The sequence below is a fragment of the Ahaetulla prasina genome, chromosome 3, assembly GCF_028640845.1.
Source record: "Ahaetulla prasina isolate Xishuangbanna chromosome 3, ASM2864084v1, whole genome shotgun sequence".
Classification (NCBI taxonomy): Eukaryota; Metazoa; Chordata; class Lepidosauria; order Squamata; family Colubridae; genus Ahaetulla; species Ahaetulla prasina.
In genome coordinates, this window is record NC_080541.1 from 84788756 (window position 1) to 84813147 (window position 24392).

Genomic DNA, 24392 nt, shown 5'->3' on the forward strand with positions numbered 1-24392 from the left:
AATGTTTAATTTGCATCTAGCCAACCCTGGCCAAACTCAGCACTAAGCGGGATTAGACCGACAGACCACAAAGAAACCCAGGTTTGTAAGATGGACTAGAAAGAAAAAAGGGAAGACCAAAGGCAGTGGCAGACTATTTCCAGAACATTATTTATAGTGAAAGTACCACCAGTGAAGCAGATACTTTACGTCTGGTACCTGGCAGTTTCCTTGATTTTATTTCAGTCATTCTCTTGTTCTTCCTTTTGCTTATGTTAAAAAGACACGATTTCTAAGTCGCAAATATAAAAATAGCAGTGTCACTTTTACTATTATGTAATATATTGAATAGTGTTAGAAGTAACACAGAAGATGGAACTATTTGTATTGGCCATGAAGACAGAAACATTTTAAAGAACAGGGGAATTGCTGTATTATGCATATTATGTTGTTACGACAGCTAAATGGAAAGGGATCAAGTTCATTAATGAGGTACCACTTTTCAGCTTTTTATTCTGTGGTAGAGCGTTACAGTACCCAAAATTCTAACATTTCATAATTGCTGAAGTACAGTTCAATTTATTTTTTCAAGGTCCCCAACTCCCACCCCTGCAAAATACCTTCTCAAAATAAGTTAACTTTTTCCTCCTGCATCGTAACACATGAATTTAATGTAGCCTTGCTTTGCGCAGGCTGCTGTTTATCTGAATAAGCAGGAAGTGTGGAAAAACAGCTATACCCTGAGGATCGGAGGGATTCCACCATTGCAGTCTCCATGATAAACAATACAATGCTCTGGCATGATTACAGCTCATGTTGTGCATTCTTTTCAAACGTTTTGATTTCTTATCTCATGCTGAATGGAAAACATAACCAGAGAGTGACAGCAACAAGGAAGCTCTGTCCAATTTATTCCATGAGTCTGCAGTCAGTCAGCAAGACTACTCACTCACCTCATAGCCCTTTTCCAGCAGGAACTCTGCCAAGTATGAGCCATCCTAATGAGAAGATAGGAAAATGTTATGAAAGTGTCAGGACCATCTTATCTCTATGTGGAAGCTGTCAGCTTCGGTCATCTTAAGAATACTGTAACTCAGAAATGAACTTGTAATTAACAGCCTACATGGAAAGTTCAGTGCATTCAATCAGTTACATGTTAATCAATCAAGAATGAGTAACTTACTACTTCAAATCATGCCTTTGTTTTTCAGCATACAGAACAATAGGCAATTAATTCATTGAGACTAGCTATTGTTGCTTACTTTTAATTTGTCATGTTGTGAAATGAAGTGTATTAGGTAAGGAAGATAGATATCTTTATATGTATGTTTTACAACAGCTTCGTAATTCTTGGACAGCAGTTTGGAAATGGACTTACAAAGAAGGAGTTTATTGACCTTTTGGTAAGCATCAGTTTAGATCAGAAAGAGAGGATGTGGTGTGTATGTGTGGGAAAAAGCCTCAAGATTGCCGCATCAACGAAAAAGTATTTTAAAAATTCAGAAATTAAATGTAAAGGTAAATTAAATTTAAGGTGCTATAATTACTAAAACCCTGTTTCCTCCGAAATAAAACATCCCCTGATAATAAGCCCAATCGGGCTTTTGAGCACATGGCAATAAGGCCAAGCGCTTATTTCAGGGTTCAAAAAAATATAAGACGGGGTCTTATTTTCGGGAAAACACGGTACAAATGTAGTTAGCAAAATAAAACTGGAAAAATACTTTCGGATTATGATCATATGAACATTTTACTAAGTACATTCCCATACAGCTTCAGAATTATAATTCGTAACTTGGCACTGAGCTATATACTATTACTGCCACTTCAACTGTTCTGTATTTTATGTGGCAGAACAACAGTCTGATGTGTCTATATTGTGGTACTTGCTGTCTTCCTGACACCAATCAATGTCATTAAGTTTCGTTAGTATATGTGACAAATGAGTAATACAGCTAATATTAAAATACACTATTACTTTTCCAGAATCTGAAATAGCGAAAGAGAAAAAAATAATGAGCCTTTAATTTTGTGCAGGTAATAAAGATCACTAAAGCATTTGCAAGGTGGTCCCATGCCTTAGCAAAACTGTATGAAAACAATTCAACGCCCTTATCATCAAAACCAAAGATGATGATGAAGCCAAGTTCAGCTGCCGGTTATTTTTCTGATACCCTGGTTAGAATGTGGATATCTGAGATGGAGCATTTTACGTGATATACTCTATCCAAGAGACACTATAACCATCATACCATCCAGAATTAGTGAAAAGTATAAACCAGGGTGTCAAACTTGATTTCATTGAGGGCTGCATCATGACCTTTGGGGGGCGTGGGGCGTGGCCAGGGTGCGTGTGGCTAGCATGACGTCACTCATGTCGGGGTGGCCCAAGCAGTCTGCCAGTGAAAACAGGACCCTGAGCTCCATTTTCACTGGTAGAGGGTTGCAGGAAGCCGTAGCAGCCGAAAAGGGAGCTCGGGAGCCTCTTTGCTCTGGTAGAAGCACCGCAGGCTGGTCCTTCACTGCAGGCCGGTCCTTCACTGTTTCCAGGGTGGCCCCACGGGCCAGATCTTCTAAGATCTGGACCCCGGGGCCTTGAGTTTGACACCCCTGGCGTAAACCAAAGGTACTTCGAAATATTCAGATACAGCAATCCTTGTCTTACAATCACAACTGAGACCAGAACCTCTGCCATTAAGCAAGCCAGGCATTAATTGAACCAAACCAAATTGTATAACCCTTTTTTGATGGTTAAGCAAATCATATAGTTGTTAAGCAAATCCATCACTGACTTTGCTTGTCAGTGGGAAGGTCGCAAACGGTAATCTCATCACCCCGGGACATTGTAACCATCATAAATTCATGTTGGTTACCCATTGAGAAGGCCCAGTCCTGGGCAAAAATGGCTGTCATATCTACTCAAAAGCCAAATGAAATTTTTACCCAGTACACCAATCTGTAGAACCCATTAAGAAACATTTTAATAGAAAGTGCCAGCTAGAAACGGACAGTCCTTATGATCTAATTGGTTCAATCTTAATTGCTCTAGCTCAAAAAAGACTTGAAAAACAGCTATCCGTTCGGTTCAAAGAAATACCACATCAACAATTATGCCAAGAAGTTAAAGTTTACACATAATTACAGGAAACTAACACTCATCAAGAAGACCCAAGCCATAGCTAAGTTTCGTCTGAGCTAGAAAAGTCAGCAAAAGGTTCTAATTTAGTCTTATTTTGAACAATCAGATCTGGCATGCTGAAAAACTGTAAGCTTCTATTTGATACCCCTATTTTAACTTCTGTTTAGGAGGATTTTTAGGCCACCAGTGTCAATGACAAAAATTAAATCGTATTACCATGTTTCCCCAAAAATAAGATCCTGTTTTATATATTTTTTTGCCACCAAAAAAGGCACCAGGTCTTATTTTCAGGGGATGTCATCTACTGACTAACCTCACTTGCATGCATCACCCTCGGCCTCCTTTTAGCTGTCAGAGGCCTTTAGGGACTTCTTCTGCAGCTGGCAAGGCTTTCCTGAAGGCCTCTGCAGCTGTTAACAGAGCTCTGGATCGATCCAGAGCTTTGTTATCAGCTACAGAGGCCTTCAGGAAAGCCTTGCCAGCCTTGTTGGCTGCAGAAGAAATGGGCCACCGAGGCAGATGTCAGGGTGTGCGAGGCCTGGCTACAACTGTCCAAAGGAAAGTAGTAGGGCAGCTCCACCACCCCTCATCCTCACCCTAGCTTAATTTTTACCCATGCACTATGGAGTGGGCGGGATCTTAATTAGGGCTTATTTTGGGGGTATGGTTTATATTGGGTGCACATGTAAAAATCAAGCTAGGACTTACTTTCAGGGTAGGTCCTATTTTCAGGGAAACAGGATATTCAGTCATTTAAACCCAATAAAGCCATCAAAAATTTCCTACTTTAAATACTTTTCAGGACACACGCTGACTGGTGCGTTCCATTGCTGGAAGGGCCAACATCCGGCAAGAGGGAAACTCTCTGTTGTAATTGCCATATACACAAAAAAAAGAGAGACAAGAAAAAATTACAACCCCTTAAGCTTTATTGATAAAATAGTTAAGATATATGCAAAACATCTCTCGAGAAAAGTAGAGGATCAGGTGATTAAGAACACTGCAATAGAAAGAAAATGTATATAGTTCAGGATTGAATGATGGAGTCCTGGGTAACCATTGTCACTTCTAATGAATGTGGGGTTTGCTCCCTTCAGTAACTTGCCCTGCTAGTGTTGATGGGGATATGTGGTTTCCTCCTTAGTTCCTTGGAATATTTTTTTTCTTCTTGTTTGTCTGGGATTAATCCTTGCTTATATGAGTATTGACTACTGGAGAGAATATGTTCTGGTCTCTTTTCTTCTTAGACTTTTATTGTTTCTTTTGAATGGTATATAACTGTACTTCATCTCTATGTGTCCACTGAACAGCTACAACTGAATGTCAAGCTTTCAGTAATTCATTAGTGGTTTAAGATTTATCTTGGCTTAGGATGCAGTTTTCCAACTGAAACTATGGTTAACTCTTTCCATGTATTATGAGATTAAGGAGTTTTTATCATGTCTGATGAATACTCATCAACTATCAGTTGATGTTGATAGGCTGCACTCTTCTGGTATTAATTCTCCCAATTAAACTAAACAGGAAAGATGAACTAATTCTACTTTATTAACAGAATCTTGCAAGTATGAAAATACAAATTCTCCACCACCACTTTTAATAGCTTGATCCCTTACAGCAGGTCCTTCCTAAATATCTTTCTCTATTAAACCACGGAGTCTCTTGCCTCTCCTGTGATTGTTTCCTAATAGCAATTCTTTCCTCAAGGTCATCCATACTTCCATTACAGCTAGTCTTCTGTCTATCCTACCTAGTGACTGTTACAGTTCTTATATGCTGTAGATGACTCCTGTTTTTTCTTCTTGGGCTACTATGTCTTTCGGTTTATTAAAATGTTTTGAGGGGCTTTAGTTGGTTTGTGTGCTATGGTGATGCTATGTGGTTATAATAGTCTATTGGTGGTTTATAAAATGTTTTTGATATATGGTACGTTTCTATAGCTTGTGTTGTGCCGTGTTGAGTGGTCAAGAACATTTTGATAAAATTGCATGGGAATCCATTTTTTGGGGGAGGGGAGAGATGTTGTATAGGCATTTCATTTTTCTGATGTTCCGGGCTGCTACAGTGTTTATACTTCTTGCAATAATGTTCTGACACAGGTCTTCTTGTGGAACATTGGTAATAAAGCACTTGATTAGTGTGGATTATTTTTCAATAGAAGAACATATTAGTGGAAGAACAGGCTAGATTTAGATCTCGGCTCCATAAAAGGCAACTGCTTCGTTCTACACCACTTATTACTAAATATACAACAGATGGTAAACACCTGTTCACATCTTTCATAGATCTTAGTGGGGTACGTGATTCTATAAACAGAGTTTTTATTGAAGCTGGCCAAGCTAATATGGAACCCAGACTTCATTAGCAGAAGAAGCTGTGTTTAGAAAATCAATGCAGCAGATAGCCAACCATCTCTGGACTTGGACGCAAATTAGATGTTGTAAGCTCACATGGGAGATCTTCACAAAAAATCACTATCATATGCTAAATGGTGTGATCTTGAAGTGGCTCCATTATTGCTGTTAACATCTATACTCTCTTATCCTTGTGATTTTTTAATTTTTCTTAATAATGACTGGTTTTTTATACGTTTACTGTTTTATAATTTTGTACATTGACCAGAGTAATTTTTCGTACGATGGGCAGCCTTATAAATTTGATCAATCAATCAATCAATTGGGAAATCAAAAAACATTCCTAAAGAAGGAGATGGCAGCCTGCTTCTGATGTGCTGCCAAATACTTTCATCAATGTGTCCAAAAAGTCATTAGAAAATGAGCTCTACTTGAAGATTTTATTTTACTTTTGGGAACACACAAGACAGCATTTATGTGTTTCTATACTGTCTTAAAATTGGCAATAAATTTTGCTGGTGGTGGATAGCTTCTGTCTTTTAAGACTGACTATCAATAATAAAGGAACTACCAGTCAAGCAATACATTGCCAACTACTTCTTGATAGAACAGCAACGGTGGTCTTGGAAAAATTACCATGTTTATATCTACAAAAATCTAAATCTAATCTTACAGGCCATCCCTTTCCCAGTAGCACTCCATTGAAGCAAAAATTGGATTTTGAAGAAGCAGGAGAGAAATAGTATTGATGCCATTGAAGTTTGTTCTGACCTAGGCCCCCTTAACAAGCAGGAAGCAGGAATTACTGGCAAAACCTTTTATTTACACGACTGTGAATTACGTTCATTCACAGTCAGCAGGGTTTGTCCAAACAGTTTTTCAAAGGAATATTTCTGAACACACCTTATCTCGTTTGGAAAGCTGCCACGTAACTAGTTTCCAACTGCAATACAAGATGAAATTTGGAACAAAAGTCTCTCAGGGTAACAGAATGAATGGTTTCCTGCAAAAGCCCACTCCCTGTTCGCTCCTCTTTTATTTCCTGTGGGAGGGGCCAATCACCTCCAAAGTGTGGCTTTATTCACGAGTCGACCCTGCTTTCCGAATTGTTCTTGTCTTCTGGCAGCTCTGTACATGTACACACTGGGAACGGGCTCCAGTTGTTCCTCTGCCTTGCTGCTGTCTAACTCCCTCTCTGCCTCCAACACAGACGAAGCTCGTCCAAGCTTTCCCTAGCCCCCAGGACTGGCCCAAGTTCCTTCCCAACCTCCTCACTGTCTGATTCTGCTGCCAGCTTCGTTGGCCACTGGCAAGTCACAACAAATACCATGAATAGCCACAGAAACAAACACACTGATCATAGAAAACACACTACATTTACCCTGTATGCCAGAATTGCTTATTTAAATTTAAAACAAAAACTTATAGTTAAACCTTCACAAATGTAATTTTGATTCATAGTTCTTATACCTTCAGACTAATTTAATATCAAAAACATTTTTGTGGTATCATTTTATATAAAACAGCAAGTAAGTTGGGCCCACTATTAATTCATTAATTCATTAAGTCATTCACTCATTCAGTCACTCACTCACTCACTCACATGTTGCCTGTTCAACAGTTTGCAGGAGGCTTACATTCCAGCAAAAAAGCCACAAACATACACAAATCCAAAACACATCATGTGTTCTCTCGTTTTCTCTCTTTCTCTGTCTTCCCTGCTTGGACAAGTCTCTTCAGTTTTCTTGGAAAGATTTTGGAAGTGATTTGCCATTGCCTGCTTCCTAGGGTTGAGAGAGAGAAACCAGTTGGCTTTATTTCCCACAAAATTTCATTTCTTATAAATAGCAATTTTCACTCTGATGGCTTGGTAAATGTGAATAGTTTTATTAATCCAGGGGTGAAATGCTCCTGGTTTGGACTGGATCACCCAATCTGGTAGTGATGGCAGCAGGTGGTTTGGAGAACCGGTAGCAAAAATCCCTCCCAGAACCCTTTAAAAGCATTTTTTCTACAACCTCTTCAGCCGAAGAGGTTGTAAAAAAATGCTTTTAAAAGGCTCCTCTAGCGATCCCAGCTGTGTTGCCTGATCATCAGAGGCATTTAAAAAGCATTTTTTTACAACCTCTTCAGCAGAAGAGGTTGTAGAAAAAATGCTTTTAAAAGTTAAAAAAAAAAGTTGACCACTCCCATCCAGTCACATTACCCCCCACCAAGCCATGCCCACAGAACTGGTAGTAACAATTTTTACATTTCACCCCTGTATTAATCTTCTGCAATATGACACTCAAGACTATTCCAGAGTTAGGGACTCACTATCTATACTGAGAAGCTTAGCTTCCAAGAACTTTATCTCTAATATCTCAATGAAGAAGTTCTTAGTCTATTGTCTTGCCCAAGAGTTGGTAGGGAGATAAATTATATTTGAATCAAATAGTCCCATATGTAACAGGGATACATATTGAGCTTTATAAATGATAATCAGCAGTTTGAACTGAACCTGAAAATCAGCTGATAACTAGGGGCACTCCCATAGTAACATTATACTGCTATGCTGTGTTGACCAGTCAGAATACAAGATATACTCTCTGTATATTTAGAATTGTCTTCAAGCATTCCTGTATGAAAGGAAAATTGCACAGACAAAAATTACACAGACAGAACAGGTACTTTTGTTAATATAATTCTTCTGATGTACTGGAGTATTTAATAAAGTGTGTTACCAAGAAATCCAAGTTTATATGGAAACTGATGTTTTAGTTATGTGATACCCACGTGTCCTTTTTCATACTGTTCAGAAAAGGCAAACCAGAAGAGTTATCCTGAGATCCATACAATCCAGGGTTTGTTTAAGTGTGTTTTGATGAATAAGCAAAAATGGCTGGGTTCACAGAATACATTTGGCAAAAAACAAAGCATATTGTAGCTTTGCATGCTCAGACAGCACACAAAATGGCAGAACAACAATATTTTTGAAAGTTATACTTAAAAATATTTAGCAGGCGATTGGAGACAGCTATAAACAGAATAACAGCCAAGAATTCAAGTTCTTAACTTTCTGCCAACCAGATGGTGAATTTAAAATTACATTTATGACTAATGTTAACACTGAACCAGTTTAGGATATTAATGGAAAACCTCAGACAGAAACTAGGACCACAATCATTTATAAGCCAACCTTTTTGCAATCTTCTAGATGTGAATAATGAACCACAGAGGCTTGTGAGCTAGCCAAAAGGTAACAAGACTTGTCACATATGCTGACATGGTTAAGTATAAATCCTATAATATCTGATGACAAAACCAAACTACACTTTTTCCATTCAGTTACACCAGTGTATTTCCAAACACTCCACCTGGAAAGTCGTTGAAGTAGACACCTGGGAAGTAGCCACAAATTTAGCAAGATAGTCTGGTCTATGTCTACCTTGGAAGCTACTGGAATCATTCTCACACTTCAAACCATACTGTTCACTTAAATATTGCTCATTTCTTTTTTTCAAGTACTTTTAAACAGCTGAACCCAGTTTAGAAATTATCTACCTATATTCATTTTTTACCCTTTTACTTCTATATGGCATACAGGTAATCCTCAGAGACCACAATTGGGACCAACAACTAAGTCATTAAGTAAAGCAGTCGGTATGTGAAACCGCAAATATGCTTATGATCTTATTTCAGCTTTCCTTTACAAACCTGCAAAGGTTGTAAATGCAAGGATTGGCTGTTGTTACTTTTTTAAAATCAGGGAATGGGTGTCTCAAGATGGTTAGAAATGTAAAGCCAAAATAATAGAAGAGAGCGGCTAAAGATCCTTTTCAGATGGATTCTACTACTATCATTATACCCAACGATCACTTGCCATATTTGATAAATACTGTGAATTGTAATTAATCTATTGGGGTTATTTAACTAGGTAAAAGTATTAAAAATACATACTGTTGAATTCATTTTTTCAAATATGATAAATAAGATAACTTATATCATGTAGCCCATTGGGTTCCTCAGGTATTCCTATAGGAACACTGAAGTAGCTGCATCCTCTTACAAGTTTCCCAATGGTTTCTTTCACTCGCCCCCAAACAATCTCCACATGCATGTGCATGCACAATTGTTCTGCTGGCACTTCCAGAACAAAAACTTCGTCTACTGTTCCCTAAGTCTGTTCTAGATAGTAAAAGGCATCTCAATAGCTGGCCTGGGGGAACATAGGAAGGTATAAAGCAGGGGTGAAATCTACTTACCTTCCTTACTGGTTTGGAAGTGCACACACCGCTTGCGCGCATGTCATTCTGTGTGCATGCGCAGAAGGTTAAAAACACATTATTTTAAAACAAAGTCCAGTTGCCTTTGGGGAAAAAAAAGCACCTTTGGGACCGTGGAAAGGCGGCAGCATTCTCTGTATTGTGGACTGTGCCCAATTTAAGCTGTGCTGAACATCAGCTGCTTTGCAGACGATCGGGAACTGCAGCTGGTATAGAATGCTGCAATTTCAATCATGGGGCATGATTCGGAATCAGAGTGCTTAAAAAATGAAGCCCAGTGATATGAGCCGCCTCTGGTGGCTCAAAAGACTAAGACAGTCTGTTATTAACACAGCTGCTTGCAATTACTGCAAGTTCAAGTCCCACCAGGCCCAAAGTTGACTCAGCCTTCCATCCTTTATAAGGTAGGTAAAATGAGGACCCAGATTGTTGGGGGCAATAAAAGCTGACTTTGTATATAATATACAAATGGATGAGACTATTGCTTAACACAGTGTAAGCCGCCCTGAGTCTTCGGAGAAGGGCGAGATATAAATGCAAAATAAAAAAATAAATTGAAAAAAATGGGATTCTAATCTTGTTGCACGCTGCTTGAAATGGAACACGACCCCATTTTCTTTTTTGCTAAAAGAAAGCAAAAAATGTGATGAAACTCTTTTAAGATTTCATACTACTAGGACATTTGAGACAGCTGAATATGAAGGTTCTGTAAACCCTTTTTAATATTTCAGTACTTTTTAACACTCTAGTAGCCGTCCCTTAGAAATACTTGGTGATTCAAAACACAATTTTTATTTTAGTCTTTTCTGGAGCAGAAGCTATCATTTTCAATGTGCTTACACATAACATGAAATAAAAATGATAGGTTTCCTCACTTTTTTCTAAAGAATTAGTTCTAGAATAGAATAATTTTATATAATGATTTGATTCCTATAAAACAGAATATATAAAGTTAATTTATCAACTTCTGTAACATATGCAACGTTAAATGTCTATAAAATGTTTGCTTTCTAAAGGGCCATATAGAATTTGCCTAGAATTTTTTTTATTTCTTTGAACTGTTCATTGTGAAAAGCAAACAAGCCAAACAGGCGTTACCGTGTTATATGTTTGATCCGCAAAAGAAACAGGATATTATGTTATAAACAAATATTTGCTACTAAGCCTTGTCAAACCAGATTCAGTTTCTAGCAAATACTGGAAAATTCTGTTTTATTTATTTTTATTTATTTATCAAACTTCTATACCGCCCTTCTCCCGAAGGACTCAGGGCGGTGTACAGCCTTCATTTAAAACAATAAATATACATATTAAAATAACCATTAAAAAGCTTATTCAATGAAAGGCCAGATTAAAACCGTCGATGACCATAAAAATACCCAATAAAATTACCATTAAAAGTTTAAAATTTAAATTTAGAATTTAAAAAGTCAGGCCAGTCCTGCTTGTATAAATAAATAAGTTTTCAGTTCCCGGCGGAAGGTCCGAAGGACAGGCAATTGGCGTAAACCGGGGAAGTTCGTTCCAGAGAGTAGGTGCTCCCACAGAAGGACCTTCCCTGGGGCCGCCAGCCGACACTGCTTGGCGGACGGCACCTGAGAAGACCCTCTCTGTGAGGCGTGCGGGTCGGTGGGAGGCATGTGGAAACAGCAGGCGGTCCCGTAAGTACCGGGCCCTAAGCCATGGGCGCTTTGAAGGTGGTAACCAAAACCTTGAAGCGCACCGGAAGACCACAGGTAGCCAGTGCAGACTGCGCAGGAGAGGTGTTACCGGGAGCAACGCGGTGCTCCCTCAATCACCCGCAGCTGCATTCTGGACTAACTGCAGTCTCCGGTACACTTCAAAGGTAGCCCCATGTAGAGAGCATTGCAATAATCCAGTCGAGAAGTGACGAGAGCATGAGTGACCGTGCATAAGGCATCCCGGTCAAGAAAGGCGCAACTGGCGGACCAGGCGAACCTGGTAAAAGCTCTCCTGGAGACGGCCGTCAAGTGATCTTCAAGCGACAGCCGTTCATCCAGGAGAACGCCCAAGTTGCGCACTCTTTCCGTTGGGGCCAGTGACTCGCCCCAACAGTCAGCCGCGTTGCAGCTGACTGTACCGGGATGCCGGCATCCACAGCCACTCCGTCTTGGATGGATTGAGTCTGAGTCTGTTTCTCCCCATCCAGACCCGTCGGCCTCCAAACAACGGGACAGCACTTGACAGCTTCGCTGGGGTGGCCTGGGGTGGAAAAGTACAGCTGAGTATCATCAGCGTACAGATGATAACTCACCCCAAAGCCACTGATGACCTCGCCCAACGGCTTCATGTAGATGTTGAACAGGAGAGGCGAGAGGATCGACCCCAGCCGCACCCCACAAGTGAGGCGCCCGCGCCGATCTCTGCCCCCCTGTCAACACCGACTGCGACCGGTCGGAGAGGTAGGAGGAGAACCACCGATAAACGGTGCCTCCCACTCCCAACCCCTCCAACCGGCGCAGCAGGATACCATGGTCGATGGTATCAAAAGCCGATGAGAGATCCAACAGGGCCAGGGCAGAGGAACAACCCCTATCCCTGGCCCTCCAGAGGTCATCCACCAACGCGACCAAAGCTGTCTCCGTGCTATAACCGGGCCGGAAGCCGGACTGGAACGGGTCTAGATAGACAGCTTCCTCCAGGTACTGAGGGAACTGCCGTGCCACCACACTCTCTACAACCTTCGCCACAAAGCGAAGGTTGGAGACTGGACGATAATTACCCAAAATAGCTGGGTCCAGGAAGGCTTCTTGAGGAGGGGCCTCACCACCGCCTCTTTCAAGGCAGCGGGAAAGACCCCCCCCATCAAAGAAGCATTTATAATACCCCGGAGCCAGCCTCGTGTCACATCCTGAGTGGCCAGCACCAGCCAGGAGGGGCACGGGTCCAGTAAACATGTAGTGGCATGCAGCCTCCCAGCAACCTGTCCATGTCCTCGGAGCCACAGAATCAAACTCATCCCAAACCACATCAACAAGACGAGCCTCAGTCATCTCATCTGGATCATCGCAATCTTGGTCCAAGCTATCCCGGCTGAGCGATTTTATCGTATAGATAACCACTAAACTCCTCGGCACGTCCCTGTAGGTCATCCCGTCCCCTGGTGAAGAAGGAACGGGTCACCCAAACAGGGCGGCCGGGCGGTTATCTGCCGACGCAATGAGGGAGGAGGCGAGGAACGCCGCCACCCTCAGTGCCACTAGGTAGGTCTTTGAAAAGACCTAACTAGTGTCCGATCAACCGGGCGGCTGGACCTCCAGGTGCTCTCTAGGCGCCTTCTCCGGCGTTTCATCTCTCAGCTCCTCAGAGAACCAAGGAGCTAATCGAGATCTGCGCCGGGTCAGAGGTCGCAAAGGCACGACACGGTCCAAAGCCCCAGCCGCGGCCTGTTCCCAGGCCGCGACTAGTTCTTCAGTCGTGCCATGGGTAAGATCCTCAGGAACGCCCAAGCTCCGTCTGGAACCTCTCAGGGTCCATCAGGCGCCTGGGACGGAACCAACGCATTGGCTCCGTCTCCCTGCAGTGGTGAGTAGCGGTCTGAAAGTCTAGGCGGAGGAGAAAATGATCTGACCATGACACCGGTATTGTCACTAAATCTCTTACTACCAGATCATTAAACCACTGTCCAGAGATATAAATCAGATCCAGCGCAGATCCCCCCGTGTGAGTAGGGCCATCAGTTACTTGAATCAGGTCCAAGGCCGTCATGGAAGCCTGGAACTCCTGAACCACTGTTGATGACAAGCCAGCCGATGGCAGATTGAAATCGCCCATGACCAAAAGTCTGGGGATCTCAACAGCCACCCCGGCAAGCACCTCCAGTAGCTCAGGCAGGGCTGTAGTCACGTAGCAAGGAGCCAGGTACGCGATCAACAAACCCATCTGATTCTTATGGCCCCACTTCACAAGAAGGATTCACAGCCGGCTATCTGAGGAACAGTGGTCTCTCTCGGCTCTAGACCCTCTCTCATTACAACCGCCACCCCTCCACCCCTACCCTGGGCCCTTGGCTGATGGAATGCTCGGAAACCTGGCGGGCACAGTTCAACTAGGGGCACCCCCCCTTCTGCACCCAACCAGGTCTCCGTAATGCCCATAAAGTCCGTGGATTCCCCCTGGATAAGATCGCAAATCAGGGGCCTTGTTAACCACGGACCGGCATTGCACAACATCAACCGGAGGCCCGGGCTCTGAGGATCCTGACCTTCCGGGGAACGGGGAAAGACTAGGGGGCCGGAGCACACGATCGCTTTTAAACAGCGAACACGTGCTCCCAACGAACGATACGGCCCCTTGCTTCCGCCATATCTGCCCCTCCCACTTACCGTACAGATGGAACCAACTTCCAATTCTGGAACGAACCCCTCACCCCCCTCCCTCGGACCAGATGAAAAAACGCCGTGAACTGGGACTGGGACTGAACCAACCCTCCCCGACGGGATCTCCCCCCCTCCCGTCACTTTCCTCTCCCCCTTTAAAAACCCTTATTAAAAAACCTATGTACAAAACCCCATAAATTCTTCTTCCTCGCATGCCACCTCTCCGGGTCCCAAGACCCCTCGTTAAGGCCGGCCCTCGATAACCCAGATGGCCATTCCTGCGAGGCGGGGGAACCTCGCAGTTGAAGAAGTTCGGCAGCCGTATATTTCATGCATAAAGATCTAAATAACAGCGGGGAGAGGAAAAGTTCCCGGTCAGTAGATGGTATTGCGGACGATGGGTGAAACCGGAACAGTCACAGACAACGGCCAAAAGGCCGGTAGGGCAACAGTTAGATGAAATAAAAGTTGGGCTGATGAATTCTGCCCATAATGTCGCCCATCGACTAAGGTCAAAGTTCCACCTGCCAGAGCTGTTCGTATCCAAACCGGCGATAACATTGCCGCACAAAAAGTGCGGCAAACCGTCCAGGCATCCGCAAAGATGGCAAATGCGGTCAATGATGGTGAATCGTTGGGTTGTTGGTATCCGTGCTGCTAAGCAGAGCTGCCAAAAAATCAGCGGCCCACACTCAGTCGCCGATGTCCTGACGACCGGCTGCAGCAACCCTCGGCCAAGCCAGGCCATTTCTAGCGCGCGCCAATCCGCGCCCTTCCAAAATGGCGGCCGTCGTTCATCATCATTAGTAGTGGCCTCCGATGGTATCAGGGCCACTGTTGGGATCATTGCCGCTGGACGCTTCAGCCGGTGACACCCATGCTGGGTAATCGGCCACTGATGACCCATGCGGCCGCCTGGCAGTGAACCACAAAACCGGGCCGGCTCTTCTCAGCGGGCGCTGCTACCCGCCCGGCGCCTCTGCCCCGTTCCTGGCAGCCGGGGGTCCAACAGGGCCCACAGGTCTTCATCCGGCTGTCGGGAAGATGGTCCACAGGGCGATAGCTCCAGGCCGCTCGGCAACAGCTCTCCGGTCTTCCCGGCGGGCGCTGGCGGGCGCTGCCCCATGCCACGCCCAACCAAAATGGCCGCCCCCGTCCGCCGTCCGCTGCTCGCCCGGCACTTTAGCCCCGTTCCTGGCAGCCGGGGGTCCAGCAGGGCCCACAGGTCTCTATCCGGCTGTCAGGAAGATGGTCCGTAGAGCGATAAGCCCAGGCAGCTCGGCCACAGCTCTCCGTTCTTCCTGGCGGGCGCAGCCCCATGCCGCGCCCACCCAAGATGGCCGCCGCCATCCGCCGTCTGCCGCCCGACACTTCAGCCCCGTTCCCCGGCAGCCGGGGGTCTAACGAGACCTAAAGATCTCTGTCCGGCTGTCGGGGAGATAATCTGCGGGGCGATGGGTCCGGGCAGCCTAGCAGCCACCTCCGCGGCTTCCCGGCCGGGAAAAAACCCGACCCGCTGTCGGCATGTATTTTACAACGCCGCCATCCTGCACATGCGCAGAAGAAGGAAAAAAAAAAAAAAAAAAAAGTTTTACTGCTTTCAAAAATTATTCTTATTATTATTGTATTTTGTTCCAATATTTTTAATCCTATTGAATCAAAGGTTCACCTCAACCTGAGACTATAGTGGAAGTTTTAAGTCAAGGGATGGAATATACCTATCCAGATGTTCGAAATGTCTTTCAAAACATTAAAACAACACACAATAGTAGAGAAATAAATAAACATTGAAATGTGCATTCCTTCATAGTTATTTGCAGCTATAAAAGTAACAAATAGGGTTTTATTTCTGCCCAAATTATTAGTTCATAATAATAGTTTATTATTATTATTGTTGTTGTTAATAATAGCTAAATATTCCACCTGAAAAATTAGCTTTGGGGCAAACTTAATTTAAATTATTCTGGATTTGTTATTGTTAAAAAACACTATTTATTTTATCACTACTATGATTTATAGCTCTAAAATTAAAAAATAGGTCGACTAATTATTAAATTCAGTTCCTTTTTCAACTAATCCAATGATTATTATTATCAATATTAGATTTATAGCCTACCTTGTTTATACAAGGGCTCAAGGTGGTATACACAATGGTCCCTCCTCCCATTTTTCTCCACAATAACACCACCTGTAAAGTATACTGGCCTAAATTACCCAGTGAGCTTCCAAGGCTGAAAGTGGACAAAAATGTGGTTCTCCATTTCTAGTTCAATACTTTAGCCACTCTACCACACCGACTCTTTAATTCACTTTAAGTGTGTAAAGAACATATACAAATGATATGAATTAGGCAGTTTTCCAATTTACACACTTAAACCATATGTTGGCATACCTGCTTCACTGTAGTGAATCACTATGGTTACCAGAATTTAATGAAAACCATCTCATCTCTATCCAAGTTGATACTATAGAATTCCTACATAGTACAATTGATTAATACTGAAAACAAAACTTTCATTTGTTTTTGGAAACATGCTATAGGTTTCTGGTTATACTCCATTTCAGCCTTTTGAAAAGCTACTTTATGAACCTTCGTGTTTCAGGGTAAGCACAGTTTTTTCACCTCTCACAACATGGTGATAAATCTTATAAAACTTTCCTCTCATTCCCTAATAATACTGGCTGATCTCGACTTAGAACAGTTTGCTTAGTGACCGTTCTAAGTTACAACAGCATTGAAGAAGTGACTTATGACCATTTTTCAAACTTATGACTACTGCAGCATTCCCATGGCTATGTAATTTACATTTGGATGTTTGACAACTGGTTAACATTTATGATGGTTGCTGGAGTCATGTGATCACCTTTTGCAACCTTCTGACAAGCAAAGTCAATGAGAAAACCAGATTCACTTAACATTCGTGTTACTAATTTAACAACCTCAGTCAGTCCCCTCTCAAGCAGACCTTGTATCATTTCAGACAAATGGTTGTCCAGTCTATTCTTTAAAAATCTGCAGTGATAGAGCATCCACAACTTCTGCAGGCAAGCCATTCCATGTGTTAATTGTTCTAACTGTCAGGAAAGGTCTTCTTAGTTCTAGGTTGCTTCTCTCCTTGATTAGTTTCCATCTATTGCTTTTTTAGATGCTTTGGCGAATAGGTTGACCTTCCTTGTGGGCAGCCCTTCAAATAACAAAAATACTACTTTGGTACATAGGAATGAAGAGATTCAGTTCACTCTCTCATTGGGAGAAAGTAGGAAATTATTTAGCAAACTTCCTCTTCTTGCATTTCCCAGTGCTATTTAGATCCTTATGGAAGATTTTTTATCCTATGAACCATCTTTTCAGGAATACAGAGAAAAAGGAAATGGACAAGATTACTTCCTATCACCTTTCCTGAAAAGTAGGAGAGTCTTATAAGCAGGACAGGTAATTTGGATATAATGATACAATGTTCTTATAGTACTAGCTAATTTAATTATAAATTCTACTACACATTTCTATGTCCTGGTGAGAAGAACAAATTTATCATCTCATAAGCTTTCATAAATTGCAGTTCACTTTTAAATTTCTAAACCTTAAGAGAGCATATTTTATCTTGCAATCAAGAATTGACTGATTGATGAACAAACTAGTCTATGGACATTCTTAACCATGCCACAATTTCATCTAGAAGATTTTAGAGACTTCAACATAATATACCTAGGTATAATATATTTGAGATCTCAAGATCAAAGATACAAATTTACATTTGATATAATAGCTCTATATTAATAATCAAATGTTTTTCTGTAACAATAATGAAGTCAAGGTTTAGAAATTCTAGAGATTCTTTAAAAATCATCTGCAAAGAAGTAAACCAAATTAAATATCATTTAAGAAAAAAAACATTTCAATGCTACGTTCAAGACTGAAACAAATTTACTTGGAACCAAGTTACACTAAAATCAGTTGAATTAATTTGTGAGTACTCATATTTCGAACTAGCCTTAAAACTAATTGTCTTAACTCAATCATCTTTCTTAGTGCATTCCTATCATCCAGGAGGAAATGCTGGAGAAACACTGCATTTAATGGTATGCAATTGAACACCTAAAATAGTAGAATAAAATAATACAGATATATCATGTTACTCTTTCTGCTTGTTTTAAATAGCAAAAGAATTACATAAAAAGGACTTGTTTTGTAACATTATATGTTGATTAATTCTGTTTTAATTCGTATTTCAGTCCTTTTAATTTACAAACCACTAAGAATTTTATTCAGGTTTTTAAAAACTGTATTAATAATTGGAAAAAGTGGCAATCTAATAGGAGATACTCGCATCAGGACTTCCAATCTCTGATTTCACCTTATGAATGTAAACCTCCTAATACATTTATAATGCCTACACCATATATTACATCATTATGCAAATCCAGCAAGAGCTCACTTTTTGACTCATATCCTACTTCCCTGTCAACAGCAGAGGAAAAAAAAAACCCAGAGGCTTTCATTTAGTATATCTTAAAACATAGGCTCTTTTAACCTTCCAGAAAATGTAGCTGATTTTTGTATACTGAAACAAAACTAGCCCAGTTCTAAAGAAATTAGCTTCCTAAGAGGAAGTAGATCTTGCTTGTCTAGACTGTGAATTTAAAACAAACTTTGCCTCTATTTTTGTTTTTAAAAGGTCAGAATAATTTTCTGTTGCACAGAAACAGTTATTTTGCTCCAAACACTGAGTAACAGAGCTTGTTCAATGTCAGATCTGAACTACCCATGTAGTATATTTTCTTACTGTTCATAATTATGCATTTGTGTATTTAATTTTTTTTCCAGTTACCTATCCAAAACATTAAGACTTTCCTTGCCATAGCAATGCAGTATATTATACAGGAGTGTGAATGAAAACCTTAAAAAATGATCCCAAAGACCAGTGCAGTAAATACTTAATGTGTCTAACTATTTTACATAATTTCAGAATTCCTTAAATTAGTCAACATTCATTCATAAATTTCTGCAAATTTCATTGCATGGGCAAATATCAAGATATAGGTATATTTTGTGGCAAATATTTTAAAAAAAAAATTATTGTGTTTTTACAAATAAACAAGTTTTACCCACATCTTATGCATAACTGCAACCATTTACATACCGTAACATTCCAATTCAAATACACTCTATACATTTTACTATACATCTTAATTCAACTTCTATTTTGTCTATTTCTTTTCCTTTTTTCTGTTCTCAATCCAGTTGTACCACTTCTCCCATGTTGCATAGTATTCCGAATCTATTTGTCCTTTCAGTTCAATTGTTAATTTGTCCATTTCAGTTCAATCAAATACTTTTTTAAGTACTAAGTTTTTGGAAGTTATGTTTGTATTTCTCCAACATTGCGCGAAAGCTATCCTTGCTGCGATTATTATATGTAAAATGATATATATCATTTTTTTGTCGTATTTCCTTTTAGCTAGCCCTAAGAGAAATAGTTCCAGGTATATGCTATCTGAAGTCCTGTTAATTCCTGTAACCACCTATCTATTTTCTTCCAATATTTTTTCGTTTCAGGGCACAACCACCATGTATTGATCAAAGTTTTTGACCACATTTCCAACAGTTCGGGCTTAGATTTGGGTATATCTTCGCTAGTCTAGAGGGTGCCAAATGCCACCAAGAGAACATTTTATATTGGTTCTCTTTGTACTTTGCCGATTTAGTTATAATTTCTATTCCAAATTTTCTCCCAATCCTCCAATTCAATACTATGCCCGACATTTTTTGTGGCAAAGAAGATTTGAAGCTTTCAGAACAGCTGACCAATGCTAAACTTTACTTGATATTTCTAAAGGAAGAAACTGGTTTAATGGAAGAAGTTGGAGATGTTGGTCCTGATGTTTCTGATTTTAAAAATGATTAGTTTTTAACATAAATCTTTATTCAGATGAGACAGACAGTAAGAAAACAGATCTTGGGTTTTATTTACAACAGAAAAGGTGTAAATCTTTTCAGACAATTTTTATTGAAAGACAAATTATGAACTGCTTCGTAACTTTATGCTTTTTAAAATATTTGTTTCTGCTACCACATTCGCTACTATAGATTAACACAACTCTTTGCTTACAATGTTAACTGAACAGAGAAAAATAATGTGAGTTTGCAAAATGTTTAGAAAATTAGGCAAAGAGAATGTAATATCTCCTTTCCATGTTAGGAAGGATGCAATCCAATATTGTATACATCAATGCTAATTCAATAAGGCTTCCAGTTCCTCTTATATACTCTCTTCATGCATCCTCAAAAATCTACTCAAGATAAATTTGTACCAAACAAGTCATTCTCCTGATTCCGCCTTCCAGGATACAAGGCAACTAGTGAGTTTATCTATTTAAAAATATTATATTTTTTAACTAAAAGATTTAAGTAACTATTACCTTTAAGGTTTAATTAGCTATTAAGAAAAATGGCTACCTATATATTTAGGTTTAAAAGAAAGAACAGGTTAAGGAATGCTAAGAGGTAATTCTTTCTCATTATTTCTAACACAGAAGTTACACTTAAAACAATGATATATAGATATATACAGTATTTTATTCCAAAGCTGTAAACATACTATAACAATATCAGAGCCAGTTTGGCTTAGTGGTTAAGGTAACAGGCTAGAAAACTGGAGACCATGAGTTCAAGTCCTACCTTAGCCATGAAAGCTAGCTGGTTGATTTTGGCCCAGTCACTCTCTTTCAGCCCAACCCACCTCACAGGTTTGTTGTTATGGGGAAAATAGGAGGAGGAAAGTACTTTGAATATATTCACTGTTTTGAGTTATTAATAATAAAATAAAAAATAAGGCGGGATACAAAATAATAAATAAATCAGATACTACTCTGACCTAAGAATTTGCCACGCTCACATCTATCAAGAGACAACTTTTAAGAAAAAGGATTGAGTGTAAGTCAACAAATTTCAGACTAACTTGGAAGGATTACTATATTACCATTTCTTGAACCAGTGCTACCCAAACCTGAGTAAGTCACCCCAAATTGGATAAAAGTGGTTTTTCTTTGGGCAACGATACACAAACCCATTACCCAATCATAACAGGAGCCAGTTTGGACTAGTAGTGAAGGCATCAGGCTAGAAACCAGGAGACTATGAGTTCCAATCCCGTCTTAGACATGAAAACCAGCTGGATGGCTTTGGTTTGTTGTTGTTGTTCTGGGGAAAATAGGAGGAGGAAGGAATAGTCCTGTATTTACAACAGTTCGTTTAGTGACTGTTCAAAACTATAATGGCATTGAAAAATGTGACTTATGACCGTTTTTCAGTTACGACAGCATCCTCATGATCATGTGATCAAAATTCAGATGCTTGGCAACTGGTTCATATTTACGACCCTTGCTGTGTCACAAGATCATATGATCACTTTTTGAGACCCTTTGACAAGCAAAGTCAATGGGGAAGCCAGATTCAATAAACAACTGGGTTACTAACTTATCAACTGCAGTGACTGACTTAACAACTTGTGGCAAGAAAAGTCGTAAAATGGGGCAAAACTCACTTAACAAATGTCTGACTTAACAACAGAAATTTTAGGCTTGATTGTAGTCATAAGTCGAGGACTACCTGTACCCCTATTAGGTGGAAAGTACTTTCTGATGAGTAGTATTGGGTAATCAAGGAAAAGGTTTGGGAAGCTCTGACATAAACCTTTAATTTGCAACCAGCTAGGTGAGAGTTACCAGTAATTTACAAATTTCATAGCTAAGAGAAAGATCTATATGAGGGTGACTTAGTGGAGAAAAATGTCAGAGCCTATTTCAAAAATATGATGCAATGCATTAGAAATATAAGCAAGTAACATTTGTTATGAAAAGATATACTTGCTATAAGATAAATACAATAGGATTTTCAAAAGTAGAAAAATACATTAATTGAACTTAGATTCTAGATCCCAGACTAAATGTACTTCAAAATTGTATCTATTTATGTAACTGCTATACAGAAAATACCTTTAGAAACTCTGCATTAGTTCCAAAGTTTATTTGTATTTATATGATAAAAATATATATGTTCTTAAAAACTGGTTCTCTCTACAACATGTAACAATAAATAAAAAATAATTATTTTATGAATACATTAACATTGTTCCATGTGTATGAAAGTTAACGCTTATTTCCCTTCTCTCAGTCCCTGTAACTAGAACCTAAGACTCCTTGTCTCTAATAAACCAGACTTAAAAAAAGAAAATATAAATTATGACAAAATGGATTTTTCATTCCAATAATAAACAACACTTCCAAAAAAGTTGAAGGATGATATGATGTATTTATTCAATAATCTTAGTGTACACAGAATGCAGTTTAGAAGTGAGAAATCAAAGAAAGTGAGCCTCAAAACACTCACAATAATTCAACAATGTATCTATTATACAATGCCTGGTAGAAATCTGTCTAGAGTAGCTTAATTACAGGAAGTCAGGCATGAAAGCTCTGGTTTCCGGTTTATGCAGTAATGGTACAAATGTGAAAAAAGGCAGCAATTATAGAAGCATATTTAAAAGAAACTTCTATCATTTTCCTAATGCAGGCAAGTAGTTTTTGACTGATTTGATTTTAATTATTGTTCTCTAAGTAAAAGATTCATGAGTGTTGCTTTACTAAAAGTCACTGCAGCTTTTTCATGATCATATAAATTATTTTATTTCCTTTGAACCACTTCTAAACTCATCCTTTCTAAAATTTCTCCCTCATCCTCTCTATAAAACAAATAATAATATATAGAGAGAGAGGGAGAGGGAGGTAAGGAGGTATTATATATGTGTGTAACTGAGTCTAAATATTCTTGCCTCTGCCTCAGATATTGTTCTTTCTTTGTTTTAGATAGTGAGTAGGGACTCATCATATCACTTATTCCGAAAACACAGTTGGGACAGAATAAACTCAACGGGACAAACTGAACAGTTCGTTAAATGTGAAAATGTTACAAAATTGTTTAAACTTGGAAAAGGAATTTCAGCTCCAAAACGCCTTTCTTTTGGGTCATGGAAACTACTTTGTCCAATAAACCTGAACATTACTGGTATAATTTCCTATCATTTTGAGTCACACATCTTCTAAAGTAGGCATAACAGTTAAGTAGGTTCATTTGTTACAAACAAGCAAAAATCAAATTCTCTTTTCCATGAATTCTTGAAAACGGGAAATACCTGCTCCCCTGCAGCCACCCGAAATTGTTAAATACAGCCACCAAGGAACCCACCAAGCGGTCACTACTGGTTGAAACAAAACAGGATGTGATGGACTTCCCAGAAACCAAAATAAGTGAAAATTGCAAGTCCTCATTTCTCTGTAACTGCAGCATTAAAACCCATGCTATCTTCTACATATTGGTTCGCTCATTCCACCCCCAAAAATATCAGATCTAACCAGCAGAGTCTTCTAGCAGTAGTAGTTCCCAAAAATGCTGGAACTAAACTTAAGTCCTTTTACATCGCAAGTGATCAAAGTAAGTTGTATGCAAATGTTTGTGTAAATATTTGCATTTATACATATCTACCTATACAATGTATACAAAAGTGCTCTTCTCTGTCCCTGAGGAATGACTCCTATATATCACAAAGGTACGAATACACACAAAATATCAAATATGCAATGTTACTAAAGAACATTTCCCAATATGTTTGCTTTTATTACAGGGGATGCAGTGGCTCAATGGTTAAGGTGCTGAGCTTGTCAATTGAATGGTCAGCAGTTCAGCAGTTCGAATTCCTAGTGCTGCGTAACGGGGTGAGCTCCCGTTACTTGTCCCAGCTTCTGCCAACCTAGAAGTTCGAAAGCATGTAAAAAATGCAAGTAGAAAAATAGAGACCACCTTTGGTGGGAAAGTAAGTGTTCAGTACGCCTTTGGTACTTAATCATGCTGGCCACATGACCATGAAGATGTCTTCGGACAACGCTGGGTCTCCGGCTTTGAAACAGACATGAGCACTGCCCCCTAGAGCTGGAAACGACTAGCACATACGTGCGAGGGGAACCTTTACCTTTGCTTTTATTAATAGATTTACATCCCATTTTCCATATTGGCACTCAAAACGACAAACCTACTGCTCCCACACAGCATTTTCTTCTCCCTACCAAGCCTTGTAACTGTAAAATATCATTTTGTTCTTTTATTGCTTATTATTATTATTTGGGAACCAACTGCTGAGGTTTCTTGGAGTTACAATAAAAATTAAAAATAAAGATATTAACAGCAATTAATATCTAAAACTGAAAACCTTAAGGTCTTTCAAGAAGTGAACAAAGAGGATAGGCATCTCAATTCTGCGCA

General features: G+C 40.0%; 1 protein-coding gene across 3 annotated transcripts in view; it reads right to left on the minus strand.

Moving 5' to 3' along the window:
• The window catches only part of GMDS (GDP-mannose 4,6-dehydratase), a 305873-nt gene that overhangs the window by 271673 nt on the left and 9808 nt on the right, over nucleotides 1-24392 (minus strand). For all 3 annotated transcript variants that reach the window (XM_058175110.1, XM_058175109.1, XM_058175108.1), the window contains exon 2: nucleotides 933-977. In XM_058175110.1, the coding sequence (XP_058031093.1) occupies nucleotides 933-977 (45 nt within the window). The remainder of the gene's footprint in view (nucleotides 1-932; nucleotides 978-24392) is intronic.